Source organism: Nerophis lumbriciformis, linkage group LG04 (genome assembly GCF_033978685.3).
Source record: "Nerophis lumbriciformis linkage group LG04, RoL_Nlum_v2.1, whole genome shotgun sequence".
Classification (NCBI taxonomy): domain Eukaryota; kingdom Metazoa; phylum Chordata; class Actinopteri; order Syngnathiformes; family Syngnathidae; genus Nerophis; species Nerophis lumbriciformis.
This window is the reverse complement of record NC_084551.2, coordinates 34,687,593-34,702,849: the sequence shown is the minus strand read 5'-3', so window position 1 is coordinate 34,702,849 and position 15,257 is coordinate 34,687,593. Positions and strand designations below refer to the sequence as shown.

General features: G+C 37.2%; 1 protein-coding gene across 7 annotated transcripts in view; it reads left to right on the top strand.

The window, feature by feature from the left end:
* The window catches only part of col14a1a (collagen, type XIV, alpha 1a), a 367,796-nt gene that overhangs the window by 62,520 nt on the left and 290,019 nt on the right, over nt 1–15,257 (top strand). For all 7 annotated transcript variants that reach the window (XM_061953441.2, XM_061953406.1, XM_061953424.1 and 4 more), the window contains 2 exons: nt 12,738–12,881; nt 13,073–13,168. In XM_061953441.2, the coding sequence (XP_061809425.1) occupies nt 12,738–12,881; nt 13,073–13,168 (240 nt within the window). The remainder of the gene's footprint in view (nt 1–12,737; nt 12,882–13,072; nt 13,169–15,257) is intronic.

Here is a 15,257-nt window from a genome sequence, read left to right as displayed (position 1 = left end):
CTTCTTGAACAGGTGCGGTAGAAAACAGATGGATGGATTAAAATGCAATGTTTGCATTTGGCGGCAAACACACCTCCACAAATGCGTCATCTATTTGAAAAGAATGTTTTATATTTTGAACGTTATTTTTAACACTGTGGAATTATTCATTACTTAATAAATTACTTACATTAAGCAATGTCAGCTGAGATTGATCTGAGAGCCAGATGCAGTCATCAAAAGAGCCGCATCTGGCTCGAGAGCCATAGGTTCCCTACCCTTGGTCGAGATAATACTGTATATATTAAAAATTGGGAGTGTAACGATTCGATTCAAATCATATTTTGATGCTGTTGATAGAATTCAGGGATGATATTAGTTTAATTAGAACAATACGATTCAAAATTATTTAGTGATTTGAAATCGATTCAGTAGCATTTTACATTAACAAATCACCAGTGTGACTGTGGAATAAACACTGGATATTGGACACTGCAGGTGACTTTTCCTATATTCCCATTAGTTATTGTTAGGGAATTATGTAGAAATGAACTTTGGATACAAACAAGCAAGTAAACATCAATTAATGGACAATGCAGTCACATCTTATTTGAATAAAGTGCAACAAACACTTTAGGTTGATTAACAAGAGGAAACCTTTTCTGCTCTGATTTTCAATATTCAAGAAATGTTCAATAAAAGTACATTAACCAACATTTTACCTGTAGATTTCCCTAGTACTTCTGATTTTGTTTTTCAACATAAACATAATAATCAATATAAAAAACAAAGTGCAACCAACAAATCTTTAGGTTGAATTAACAGAGAAATTAGGTACAACTAAATCTTTTCAGATTACATGAGCAGTGGTTTGACCTGCTAGTACTCTCATTTTAATAAATAGCTACGATAGCTGAGAAAAGTTACAATAAATGTAAACGTCACAACACAATAACTTTCAGCTATAACATGATTGCAAAAGCCACAACAGATACAAATGCTAACACAATGATATAAAGTCATAACACAAAAATGTAAGCCAAAACACAACAATATAGAGACGCAACGAAGTGACAGCGGACAAGTTTCAACGATGGACCACTATGGCTGGGCGGAAAACTATATGATGAACGAATATGGAAAATTAAGTGAAGTGTGACCACTTTCTCAGTCATAAAAAACATTTTTTTTTAACTTTTCCAATAATACTTATATACAATGTGCATTACAGAGTTTTGAACATTACGCCTCAGCTTGGTCCGTCGGCAAAATTTGGTCCGCTCTCACTTCCGATGTGTCTGTTGCAGCTTTAAATAATTGTGTAATGACATTTGCATTTTTTGTGACCTCTCTCGCCGTTTTTGTTTTGATGACTAATGGCGTCGGGCAGACTGACTTGAGTAACGTTTAACATCCTTATCATTAAAATGCTAAACTTTATATAAGGTCTGCCGTTCTTTACTCCAATGGGTTTTTTTTTTCTAGTATCGATAAAATACATATATATTACCTTTTAAAACAATGTTGGATCCATGCCTATCTTCCCAAAGGCCAACTTGTCGAGCACATATCGAAATAGTTGAATCCTATAAATACAAATCGATATATCGAGTAGTAGTTACACCTCTATTAGATATACTTTGGTGTACAATTTGGGTAATTTTTTCTCCACGGTCACTTTTATAACCTGTTTTTTGAGTCTGTCTGCAAGATGTTTGTTTCCGGAGGCGTTCCAAGATCACAAATGAAATCACGCCACAGCCTCTCCAAAAGTATCATAATTTATCTTTTAAAATGTACACTTTTCAATATATATCTTGAAGTCGTCACCGCTATTAACTCAAAAATAAACTTCATGGACATTGCATAGATTCACCCGGTCACAACATTAGGTACACCTGCACACCCGTCGATTGATTCAGAAAGTGCATTAAAAATGTTGCTCTTAGCAGCATTTATGTTCCTGCTCATCAGTGTTAATATGCGCAAGCCAAGATTAGGTGAAAATAAAACTTTATCGTACCGTTTTTGTTGTTCCTCATAGCCTGAAGCAAAGGGGTAGGAGCTCTTCCCCTTCTGGCTGAGAACCTCGCAAACAAATTCTCATGCCAAAATGCTATTACCCTATGATTTGATGCTTTGGCATTGTTTAATACTGGTGTCAAAAATTCATTAATGAGTTCTGATGTATCTTGCAAACAGTGGACAAGTGTTGCAATGTCAAGTATGACATAATATATTGCTTGGTCACCCTCATTGCCACTACATCTCCTAAAGCAGTGGTTCTCAAATGGGGGTACGCGTACCCCTGGGGGTACTTGAAGGTATGCCAAGGGGTACGTGAGATTTTTTTTGAATATTCTAAAAATAGCAACAATTCAAAAATCCTTTATAAATATATTTATTGAATAATACTTCAACAAAATATGAATATAAGTTCATAAACTGACCATCAAAACAAGTAGGCTATTAAATTCATTACAATGCAACAATGCAACAATGCAATATTCATTGTTGACAGCTAGATTTTTTGTGGACATGTTCCATAAATATTGATGTTAAAGATTTCTTTTTTTGTGAAGAAATGTTTATAATTAAGTTCATGAATCCAGATGGATCTCTATTACAATCCCCAAAGAGGGCACTTTCAGTTGATGATTACTTCTATGTGTAGAAATCTTTATTTATAATTGAATCACTTGTTTATTTTTTAACAAGTTTTTAGTTATTTTTATATCAATTTTTTCCAAATAGTTCAAGAAAGACCACTACAAAGGAGCAATATTTCTGCACTGTTATACAATTTAATAAATCAGAAACTGATGACATAGTGCTGTATTTTACTTCTTTATCTCTTTTTTTCAACCAAAAATGCTTTGCTCTGATTAGGGGGTACTTGAATTAAAATAATGTTCTGAAAAAAGGTTGAGAACCACTGTCCTAAAGCATGTAATCAGAGTTGCTCTGCAGTACTTGTTTGTCACATAAACTTCATTACTATTGATGCTGCCCACCCTGCAATTGTTGCGTATTAATGCGGTGGCGAAACAACGCAGCAGATAATTCTTACTCAGCTGCTGTAAAAGTGAATAAGTGGGTCTGAATAAGCACGTTGTAACCTAAAACGTCCCCCTTACAAACAACCCATGGCGAGAGCAGCCTTGTCTGACAATTTCGTGCTGCGTTTAATGGCGTAGAAAAAGATAAAAAAGTCAAATTTATGGTCACTTCCTTTCTCTCAGCGAGGGAGTGAGAGTGCCGCAGTGGTTCCCTGGCACTCAGCACATGCAGTAAAAATATTGGCTCCTCCACGGTGTCCTTTCCATATCTCCTGCTCTCTACATGGTTAACAACACTTGGACATGTCCATGTTCTCCTTTTACCTCTATATCATTTCATATCCTCAAATTGTTTTTAATTTGAGTTGTATAACTATTTTCTAAAAAAATAACCCGACCAACCGTCCACCCCTTCATCCTCTCTCTTCAAACACAATTGAGGCAGACGGATCTTTGTTTTGTTCAAGGGTTTTTCTATGGATGATGAATATTTTTTAAATTTGTCCGTCTGATAAGCATACATGCGTTAGTGACCCGTACCAAAAGTCAAATGAAGACCGAATCGTACAAAATCTGAAGCTATTTTCTCATAAGAAATAATGTAAATCCAATTATTTATTTCCAGACACCCAAAAATATTAACACATAACACTTTTTTATAGAGATTAATTATAATTCACACCACCTTTGTACTTTTTTACGAGTTAATTCTTGAACCCAATTGTTTCTCACCTTCTTTATTAAAGTGTAAAATTTTGTTTGGCTCGTTGGTGAATTATTTTGCAGTCAAACTCAGTTAGGGTTGTCACTAGGGTTGTGAACGATAAACCGATGCGACCGAGTATTCGATTCAACAAGTGAGCGATTAGGCTGCATCGGTAGCAGACTCCTCAATCAATACGAATAATTCATGAATTCCTAGCTGAATCGGTTATAGAGTCATGGATTGGTTATCGCGAGACTTTGCATGGGTTGGCTAGATTACAATATGCGCCAGCGTCTCTAAAACAACGCGAGAGCTGAAGCTACTCGCCAAACGCGGTAGCCGCCTAGCTAGTATTAGCACGAGTGATAAACAAGGGACAACACGGAAAATGAAGGAGGAGAACGAAAGCGTCAGTCTGACCGAAGGTGATAATGGACCGAGAAAGATTTGCAACGCATCGGGGAGACAGAAATCCAAAGTGTGGAAAGTTTTTGGGTTTTATAAGAAGGAAGGGAAGCTCGACAGAAGCCATGCTATTTGTAAATTGTGTCGAGCATCGTTGACGTACACTGGCAGCAGGTTGAAATATTGAATCTTTTTTTACCTACCTCTAGTGTTTAAAACTATGCTCAGGCTGAAATATTGCACTTTGTTGTTACTATTCTGTGCTACTTTTACCTCTGGAGTTCCCATCCTACAATTCAGCCAGAATTTTTGGTCCATGTCTAAAAATAAATACATTGACATGTGATTTTGTTGTTCTGTTTTTTTTGCCAGTGCCATAAAGCCATAATGCTTGGGGATTTGGAGTCTTGAATATTAACCATCAAATCGAATCGTATCGTTCGGAATCGAATCCAATCGAATCGGTCTGTAATAAAAGGATATCGTTTTTGAATCGAATCGTAACCTGTGTATCTAGATGCATATCGAATCGTTTATCAGAGAGAGATGTGCAACCCTAGTTGTCACTATCGTTTTTTTGTTTTTTTTATCGAGTATTCTTACGTTCATTTTGTCTGAATAATCAAGTAGTCAGATAAAACCCTTCATAGCCTCAATCCGTATTTTGAAAAAATACTTGAAATAAACAAACATTTTTCGGCTTTTTATATTGTTTGTTTTCATAAACTAAATCCCCCATGATCCCCTGTGCAGTGCGGGCAAGCAGATCAGAAAACTATTACTATTACGTGACTTTTTCCCCAAAAGTGAAAACCAGTGGTTGTCAACTCAGCCAACCACTGGAGATCTTCCTGCAAAAAGTAGATACGAGCAAAAAAATCCAACTGTGCAATGTAATAGATCCCTAGATTTTATCAAAAAAAGATTTGTCGAGTGATATCAAGGATTATACGTCAGTTGCGTTCCCGGACATATTGAACTATTGTGTTCCAGGCGCCATACTACACAACAAAACAGATGAAAAGGCCTACAACTTCTTTGTGTGTGGCTGGGTCAAGGAAATTGGTATCAAGACTCTCCCCGATAAATATGCATCGTTTTTGCTCGGGTAAGGTTGCATTTCATGATTTAGCTTCGCGTCGACTGCCATGTTTGTTTCTGTTACATGCGCCGTTTACGAGTAGCGTGTTTTTCCCTGTCTTTATCAAAATATAACTATAAATGTCAACATTGTGTATGTGCTGAAAGCTTCATTTGTGATCGTTGCCTTTGGTAAAAGCTAAACTCTTTTGGGTTTTGCTTACATTTGCTTTCTTTTATTTAGACCAGGAGTGTCAAACTCAAATACAGAGTGGGCCAAAATTTTGAAACTGAACAAAGCCGCGGGCCAATGTTGAACAAATTAACCTTTAACGTACTCTACGAGCTATCGTCACGTCCGCTTTTCATTCATTCTAACAACGTGCCGGCCCAGTCACAAGATATGTGCGGCTTCTCTACGCACACACGAGCGAATGCAACGCATACTTCATCAACGGCGATACAGGTTACACTGAGGGTGCCAGTATAAAAAACTTCAACACTGTTAGAAATATACACCACGCTGTGAATCTACACCAAACAAGAATGACAAACACATTTCGGGAGAACATCCGCACCGTAACACAACATAAACACAACAGCACAAATACCCAGAATCCTTTGCAGCACTAACTCTTCCGGGACGCTACAAAATACGCCCCTGCATTTTTACTGCACATTTATGTCATCTGTAGTGTTTTAAACAAGCAGAAGACAGCTACCACCTTTTATGGGCATTTTAAAAGCAGTCGTGTTGTGCATTTACAATTATACACTTTTTTATTTTATTTTTTACCGCAGAAGGTGTGCTCATTGGAGAAAGGCTGCAATTACTCTGCTCAAGACGCCAAACAATGCTTTAAATACTTAAAGAAGTTTTTTTCTTTTAAGAAATATTTTAATAATATAAATTGTACTTGAAAAATACGAACATTTAAAAAAAGACTTAAAAAAAAAAAAAAGCACCATTTGTTTTATTTAGCAGTTCTCTAGCAGCAATAAAATTATAAAATGATGTTGCTGAATAGACAATATGTCTTATTTTTTATTTCCACCATCCAAAATTTTGACACACACACACATAGGACAGACGATGAACAAACGAGAATCCTCTGTCCTATGTGTGTGTGAGCGGCGTGAGCATCGATCCCAGGTACAACTGTCAGTTTGCACATGCTTTTCAAACATATTAAATAAAACGCAAAATAGTGCTCGCAAAACCGTGATGAGCGTTCATTAATCAACTTGCGCATGCTAAATAATTAAATGTGAATCTTCTCCAAGTATTGTTGACGTTTTGTCAATCAGTATTTTGCATATTAATAATTAATTATTTAATTAATGGATTGCACGCCTATTCTGGACACTTAACAGACTCAATCCACTTTGCACACGTTTAGTAGATCAGCTTTGCGTGTGATATCGAGTTTGCACGTGTTTTAGTACACACAATCCTTTAGTAAATCAGACTCTGTGTGTACAATTGATAACTAGTGTAGACCGTCCTATTTAAATGAGGTTTTTGCGTGTACTACTTGCTGTGTCCTTGGGAACACTCTTTTCCCTCCACATTCATGTTAGGAAAAGATAGGACAGACTTTATTCATCCCACAATTGGAAAATGATGTGGTTGCATTGCAAACACAAAAAAGCCACAAAAATAGAGTAAAAACACATGAAAACAAGTTGCCACATCAGCAGTGCCAATCTAAAAACAGCTACAAAAGTAAAACAACGAAAAAACAAAAAAATGGACAATAAATAAAAAATATTGCGCACATACGATTGCACCATGCACAGACAAACAACATAACAAAACAATATACAGTTATTATGCTCTCCAACCTATGTGCGATTTTGTTGAACTAGGAGCACACACCTATAATCTGTATACAATATTAAATAAAAATCAAGACAACAGAAACTATTTTTTGCTTGTTGAAGATGCGCTTTGCAGCGAGACGATGGCCCATCACAACAGCATTCATGTGTCTGGAATGATCCGAGCGCAAGAAAATGCATATTGTAAGACATTTTTATATGGAGGAGATATATTATAATAATACATATATACGATACGAACGGCATTTAAAAAAAAACTGTAGGAGACACAGACACACATCAATTAAATATGTTTTAATCAGCCCCTTAAGTCATCAAGGAGCTATAAAATTAAAATGAAATTGCTGAATAGAAAAATGTGTAATACTATTAATGAACAGTCCAAATATGTTGACAAACATGCGTAGGATGGTGCATTCTCTTTCTATTGTCTATCTTTGAAGCACGATCGCCTCCTTTCTCACAGCCGTGTGTGTAATTCAGTATGCACGCACAATTTTCAGCCTTGATAGATCACACTGCGAGCCTTAAGTAACTATATTATTATCATCTCCTCCCAGTATTCAGTTCTAACGATCAGCATATATTTTGCATATTCATGAAGATAGACATGCTAATTAGATTGTAGTCTTTATTCTTATTCTGCTCACTTAAGAGACACAATACTTTGCGCAAAAGTTTAGTAGATCCAGTCTGTGTTTAGAACATTTGAACATTCCTGCCACTTCCTTTTACATACCATATTTACCAAGTCTTCTTTTATTTTTTTGACATTACTGCAGTAATACCGTACCGTGGCCTTAATACTGTCACATTATCATACCGTGAGATTCTGGTATAGTTACATCCCGAAAAAGCACAGACTGAGTCACCAACACATGAGAGTCTTTGTTTGGGCACTTGATTCCGTGGAATGATAAGCTGGCAAATTGACTAATTTGGTAGATTCAATGTTTGGCTATATGATAACTGAAGCACTATTCCCGGATGGTTTACACTAGGAAAAAACCCATTATAGGCTCCAGCACCCCCCGCGACCCTGAGAGGGATAAGCAGTAGAAAATGGATGGATGGATATAACATTGCAAAGTAACTAATAATAATTAGTTAATACATTGTTGCACGACTAATAGTAATGTATTCATCAAATTTGGTGCATGTTATGCAGTTTTTGACTTTCTGAAGGCTTTAGCTCATATTTCAAAGTACCGGTACTCATTATTTGTGTGTGTGTGTCATGTAAGGGACAATAATCCCCTTGTACAACCACAAGCAACAAAATGAATATTTGTTGCTCTATTAAGGCGTGTGACCTCATATGCTCCGCCTGAAACACAAATGAGAAAATATTATTCCCAATCATAAACCCGGTGATTACACCTAATGCAGACAAATGAATGTGTTTCCGTTTCAAACAGATCTATAGTAAGCAAGTGTGCAAGGACGTAAAAGCCTTCAATTAGAACACTGACGTTAAGTTTACTCATCTGAGTTTTGGAATGCAAATGATACTCACTGGTCCTTCTTTTCAATTCAGCCTTTTTATCATGGTCCTGTTTTCCTGAGGGTATCAATACTGTAAAGGTAGAGGGACAAAGGAAAGTGCACACACAACTTATTTGCGAGATCAAAATTTGAAGTGTGTTGAGAATGTTATGTGAGGGGAAGAAAGAGACATGCACCTGCTTGTCTAATAATTGCACCATCAAACCGTATAACTATTCTTTTTGGAACTTGAAACTCAGGCCGATAAATCATTTGAAATACAAAATCTATTTGCACTACACAGAAAAAACAGATTGCTGAACATATTTGTTATTCAAAGAATGATGTAATTATACACAATCTGTTCCAGGGTCAAATTGTCATTATACGGTGCAGAAAATAAGTATTTAATCCGCGGCTGACTTTGCAAATTTACACCCTTACAAATATATGAACACTTCAGAATTTCTATGAAAAAAATAACATTACATCCTTTTCCCAACAGAGAAGTTACATACCCATTAAGCACACAAATTACAAGATTTCACCTCTGAGGTAAGGGTTGTTGTGAGAGAGGTGAGGGATTATCCCAGATATACACAAAATGAGCTTGTAAATTATTGCAAGGGTTCTCAGACCAAAGTTGCCTAGAAAAACACAGGTAATACACTTGCAGTGCCCGCAGCTTCCCCTACTCAGGAAGATCCATGAACAACAAGCACTTGAATGACCCAGACAAGGCTTGTTAGAATGTAATGTCAGCTAAGATCAAAATTGATTTCTTTAGCATCAACTCGACTTGACATGTTTGGAGGCAGCGAAATCTGAATATGACCATCCTTACTGTCAACCATGGAGGTGGGAGGTTAGGTTATGTAGGTCTTTATTGTCATTGCACAAGTACAAGGAAACTTTGTTTTCAGCACAAACCCGTTCAAGATTAGACAAACAAACAGGGTTGAATTGTTCTGCTTTAGTGGTGTTTCTCTGACAATAAGAATGTATTATTCCTACTGCGACAACAAGAAACATCTGACCTCCGTGCTTGCCAACAAGGTTTTCTATGATGGTTAATTTGTGTCTTTATCATGGAAGCTTTTTTTTTTTTACACTGATTTTATGTAACATCATTTTTTGCATTTGAATCTTGTGAATTGATTTTTTTTTACTTCAACTTATGTTGACAATTAAATCTAAAACAATTAAAGTTTTACAATTCAATGTATAAACATTAACTGTATAAAATTTCAGTTTATAAAAATTCAGTATAAAAAAAATCAGTGAAAAAATATTTAGTGTGCAAAAAATTCAGTGTATAAAAATTTGGTGTAAAAAAAAAAAAAAAAAAATCAGTGCTGAACAATCAGCTGTTTCAAAAAGCAAGACTCACTTCCGGTAAATTAACACTGAAACAATTGATCCTGTCTCAGAACCAGCCAATGAGGTGTTAAGTTCGAATTCACGTGACACAGGTCTTGCAAAACAGCATAAAAAAGGCAGTTAACCGGGATACGTGGGCATAATACAACATGATACACATTTCAATGCAGCACACTGGATGTTTTGAAACTATAGAAATTATTCCAACGGTTAGAATCTGCCCTTTTGAGTGATGTGCAAATGCTTCATGCAGACCTGGCACGAACGGAGTGGGGCAGAGTGGGCAGGGCTTGTTTACAGAGCAGCAAATGTCAGACGGAGGCAGATTTCTACAGCAAAGTTCTGCAAAACAGTGATATTCTATCGAATATGTGGATGTTTTTTATCCTTTGCGCTTATTCTGCCATGTTTGTTGCATCTTTGTTGTTCTTGCTCGATTATAAAATATGTCGATGAAGGAGGTGGTCTGCAGTAGAGGAGCAACGTTCATATATTCTCAATATTCAGGGTTTTACTGTTCATAGTTATTATAGGTGGCGACTTGTCCACGGTGTACCCCGCCTTCCGCCCGATTGTAGCTGAGATAGGCTCCAGGGCCCCCCGCGACCCCAAAGGGAACAAGCGGTAGAAAATGGATGGATGGATGGATGGATGGATGGACAAGATTCTATATTTTTATGTACATTCTGACTGTCATATAATTCTGTAAAAAAAAACCTGAAGTTCATAAAAAATTTTAGGTTTGGTAAGTGTAATTTTTTTTTACTGTAAAAGACACTCAGAATGTACATGAAAATACAGAATATGGGCTTTACACTATTAACTATGAACAACAAAACACTGAATATTGAGATATATGCATGTTGCTCCTCTATTTCCCAGACCACGTCTTTGATTGACATACAGTATTTTATAATTCAGCAAGAGCAACAAAGATGCCACAAACACGGCAAAAATTAAAGGCAAAAGGATAAAAAACACCCTCTTACTCCATATAAAATCACTGTTCTGCAGAATTGTGTTATTGGAATCTGTCTCTGTCCGACCCTTGCGTTTGTGAGGTGTCAGGCTTGTCGCTGCCATGCCCACTGTGCCTCGTCCCTTCACTGGCTCCCTGTGCGTTACCGAATCAATTTTAAACTCCTACTATTTGTTTTTAAATGTCTAAACAACCTCGCTCCAACATATTTCTCCGACACAAGGCTGAAGCTTAGAGGTGACAGAGCTTTCGCCTCTGCTGCTCCCAAGCTCTGGAACCTTACCTTTGACTGTTAGACAGGCCTCCTCTCTTCCTGTTTTTTAATCGCTCTTAAAAACTTACTTTTATTCCATGGCTTTTAACGCTGAGTGATCTCCATCCTGCTATGGCGTCCCACAATGCACCTGCTGTGAACCTGTTTTTATGTTTTATTTATTTATCTTTTTATCGTGCTCTGTTTGTGTTGTGGTGTGCTTGCTCGTTTCTCTTGTGTTATCTTTTAACCTGCCCATTGTACAGCACTTTGGCTACCCCTATGGTACATTTTAAATGTGCTTTATAAATAAAGTTGATTTGATTTGATTTAGCATGACGCAGAAGAGGTATGGTTCCCTATGGTTTGTGTAGTGTTTGGTTAATCTATTAATGACCAAACTTTGTCTTGTAAACAAGGAACTTACGCTTAAACATGTTTTGTTTTTTTTCTGCTTTTTGAAGCAGCAAATTTTTATACACTGGATTTTACAGCACTGAATTTTTTTTACACTCAATGTTTTACACTAACTTTTTATACACAACATTTTAAAACTTGACTGTTTATACACTGAATTTTTTAAGTGTTCTGTGGTCTGACGAGTCCACATTACAAATTGTTTTTGGAAACTGTGGACGTTGTGTCTTCCGGAACAAAGAGGAAAAGAACCATCTGTATTGTTCTAGGCGCCAAGTTCAAAAGCCAGCATCTGTGAGGGTATGGGGGTATATTAGTGCCCAAGGCATGGGTAACTTACACATCTGTGAAGGCATCATTAATGCTTAAAGGTACATACAGGATTTGGAGCAACATATGTTGCCATCTAAGCAACGTTATCATGGACGCTGCTTATTTCAGCAAGACAATGCCAAGCCACATGTTACAACAGCGTGGCTTCGTAGTAAAAGAGTGCGGGTACTAGACTGGCCTGCCTGTAGTCCAGACCTGTCCCCCATTGAAAATGTGTGGCACATTATGAAGCGTAAAATACGACAATGGAGACCCCGGACTGTTAAACAACTTAAACTGTGCATCAAGCAAGAATGGAAATAATTCCACCTGAAAAGCTTCACAAATTGGTCTCCTCAGTTCCCAAACTTTAACTGAGTGTTGTTAAAAGGAAAGGCCATGTAACACAGTGGTAAAAATGCCCCTGTGCCAACTTTTTTGCAATGTGTTGCTGCCATTAAATTCTAAATTATTTGCAAAAAAAAATTGGTTTCGTAGTTCGAACATTAAATATCATGTCTTTGCAGTCTATTCAATTGAATATAGGTTGAAAAGGATTTGCAAATTATTGTATTCTGTTTTTATTTACGAATTATACAACGTGCCAACTTCACTGGTTTTGGGTTTTGTAGTTTAGGTTAGCAAACAACAGGGGAGGGGTTGGGATGTTCATTTCAAGGAAATTGAAAATATTTTTAATTTTTCTGTTTGTTTTTATTTTTTTTCCTGAAAAGGTCTAGAAAAGGATGGGTTGTCTTATATTCAGGTTTCTTAGATTTGGCAGCAGTACTTTACGGTAGTTCAACTTTGGCCTATTTTCTTGTTCCTTGTCTCTGATAGGTGGTCATCAGAGGGAGATCATCATATCAAAAAGTGACAGTAAAGTGTTGATAACCGACTACGACCCGTCCAAGGACTACATCTTCAGTGTAATTTCTGTCAGGGGTAGCACTCAGAGTAAACCACTGCAGGGCAGACATAAAGGTATGTTTACTTTTTTTTTTTATTGCTCCGTTGCTATTTCTTGACATGGCTCAGATCTATCAACGGAAAGATTATTGACTAAACTCCCAAATCTCCTGCAAGACCTTTTGAAATACCCACAAACAATCTATCTAGTGTTGCACTTCAGTGATACTGTATTGTGTGTCTGTGCTGTGTTCCGCGTGCACTAGCTGAGAGAGGCGAGGGTGTTGGAGGAGTCAAAACCCAGCCACAGCGTCTGACTGATTCATTCACTCTTCCTGAAGATGTCAATGAGATCTCCGGAGGTAAGATAAATGCACACGCAGTTTCCAGGGGAATTAAGGGGCCATATGCCCAGGTAACGTGGTGTTCAAATGAATATAAGATGAATTGAAGCAGCAAAAACAGCTGCCGGGGCCATTTCTTAAGCCAGACAAAAACATATTTCCTTGTCCAGTTGGATGGGATTGTGATTTCTACTTCCACGCTGAGTCTTTGGGCTTCATGTTGACAAGACAATGTACCTTTTCAAAGTGCACACAGACAGAGGACGAGTGCACACATGTTGGTAAATCATTCACTAAGGTGCGTAGACAGCTCCGACCTGAATTTCCGACAATGAGTGTCTTGTGTCTTCATGGTTTTCTATATACTTGACCTGCGCCCAGACAACACTGTCTGGCTTTTTGTCTTGTAACCAAGATCCTATTTGAACAGGCAGCTTTTAATACTCTACCAATGAAATGATGTTCCAAATTCAGGGAAATGTGAGACACAAAGGATTGTTTCTGCTTGTGTAGAAAATGATAGCACAACGTTGAGCTGTGAAATGACATGTGCAACTTTGGAAATGTATTTTTTATTGAACACTCAATTGTATTGTTCTTCAAATACCTTTTACTTTTCCCTTGCTTTTTTCCCCCAAATATTTAGTGTAGTGGTACCTCAGTTTTTGTTAGTAATCCGTTCCTAAAGGTACATCCCACGAAGACTGAATTGTATGAAAAACCGAAGCAATATTTCCCTATGTAACAATGCAAATCCAATGAATCCATTCCAGAAATATCACAAAATTAAATAATTTTAGTTTTACATTCAAGATACATATAAATTACAAATGAAATGTATTAACATTTAACAGCACTGTTACCTTTTATTGAAAATATTTTTGTTGCACACAATGAGCATAGAGAGAACAGAGAAGGGTAGAGAGAGCCGAATAGATCACACCTTTGTTCTTTTTTAAAGTAGCAGTAGAGTGTAAAAACAAGTTGCCTCTATATTGAAGCTATAATCATATATATCTGATGTATGACACCGAAAGACTTCCAAAGTTTGCGAGTTAATAGATATGATCAAAATAGTATCAATTTCATTGAGATTCTGGAGACATTTTGAGAGATAATGAGCTAGCCAGTCACGTGATCACGTGACGTACAGGTAGTAAACGCAGATCCCTTCATCACAAACAACAATGCAAATCATGCAGACTTTGTGAGAGCCAACAACGATTACTTTGAGAAAAATTATGATTCATAAACTTATAGTGTTGATCCTGAATATAAGGAGGACGATTTACAAATTTTAGAAGCTCTGCCAAACAAATATAGCTTTATTGAAACACTAAGCATCATGTAGCAGTATTGCTAAGTGCTAAACAAGAAATACAAACTACGAACATAATAAAATAATTGCTTAATGTACAATGCCTGCTCTCACTGCGATGACGACTGATAGGATGTCCATATCTTCCCGTTTATATGAAGAATTAAAGGCCTACTAAAACCCACTACTACCGACCACGCAGTCTGATAGTTTATATATCAATGATGAAATCTTAACATTGCAACACATGCCAATACGGCCGGGTTAGTTTACTGAAGTGCAATTTTAAATTTCGCGCAACATATCCTGCTGAAAACGTCTCGGTATGATGACGTCAGCGTGTGACGTCGCGGATTGTAGAGGACATTTTGAGACAGCATGGTGGCCAGCTATTAAGTCGTCTGTTTCATCGCAAAATTCCACAGTATTCTGGACATCTGTGTTGGTGAATCTTTGCAATTTGTTCAATGAACAATGGAGACAGCAAAGAATAAAGCTGTAGTAGGGAAGCGGTGTATTGCGGCCGACTTCAGCAAGAACAAACACGGCCGGTGTTCCATTGTTTACATTCCCGAAAGATGACAGTCGATCTTTACCATTGGCCTGTGGAGAACTGGGACAACAGAGACTCTTACCAGGAGGACTTTGAGTTGGATACGCAGACGCGGTACCGTGAGTACGCTTCCAAACATTTGACCGCTTGCCCGTACGTGAGTGCCGCTATGTGCATGTCACGTACTTAACTTTGGGGACTTTGGGGAAATACAGTATATGTGCTGTATGAACTTT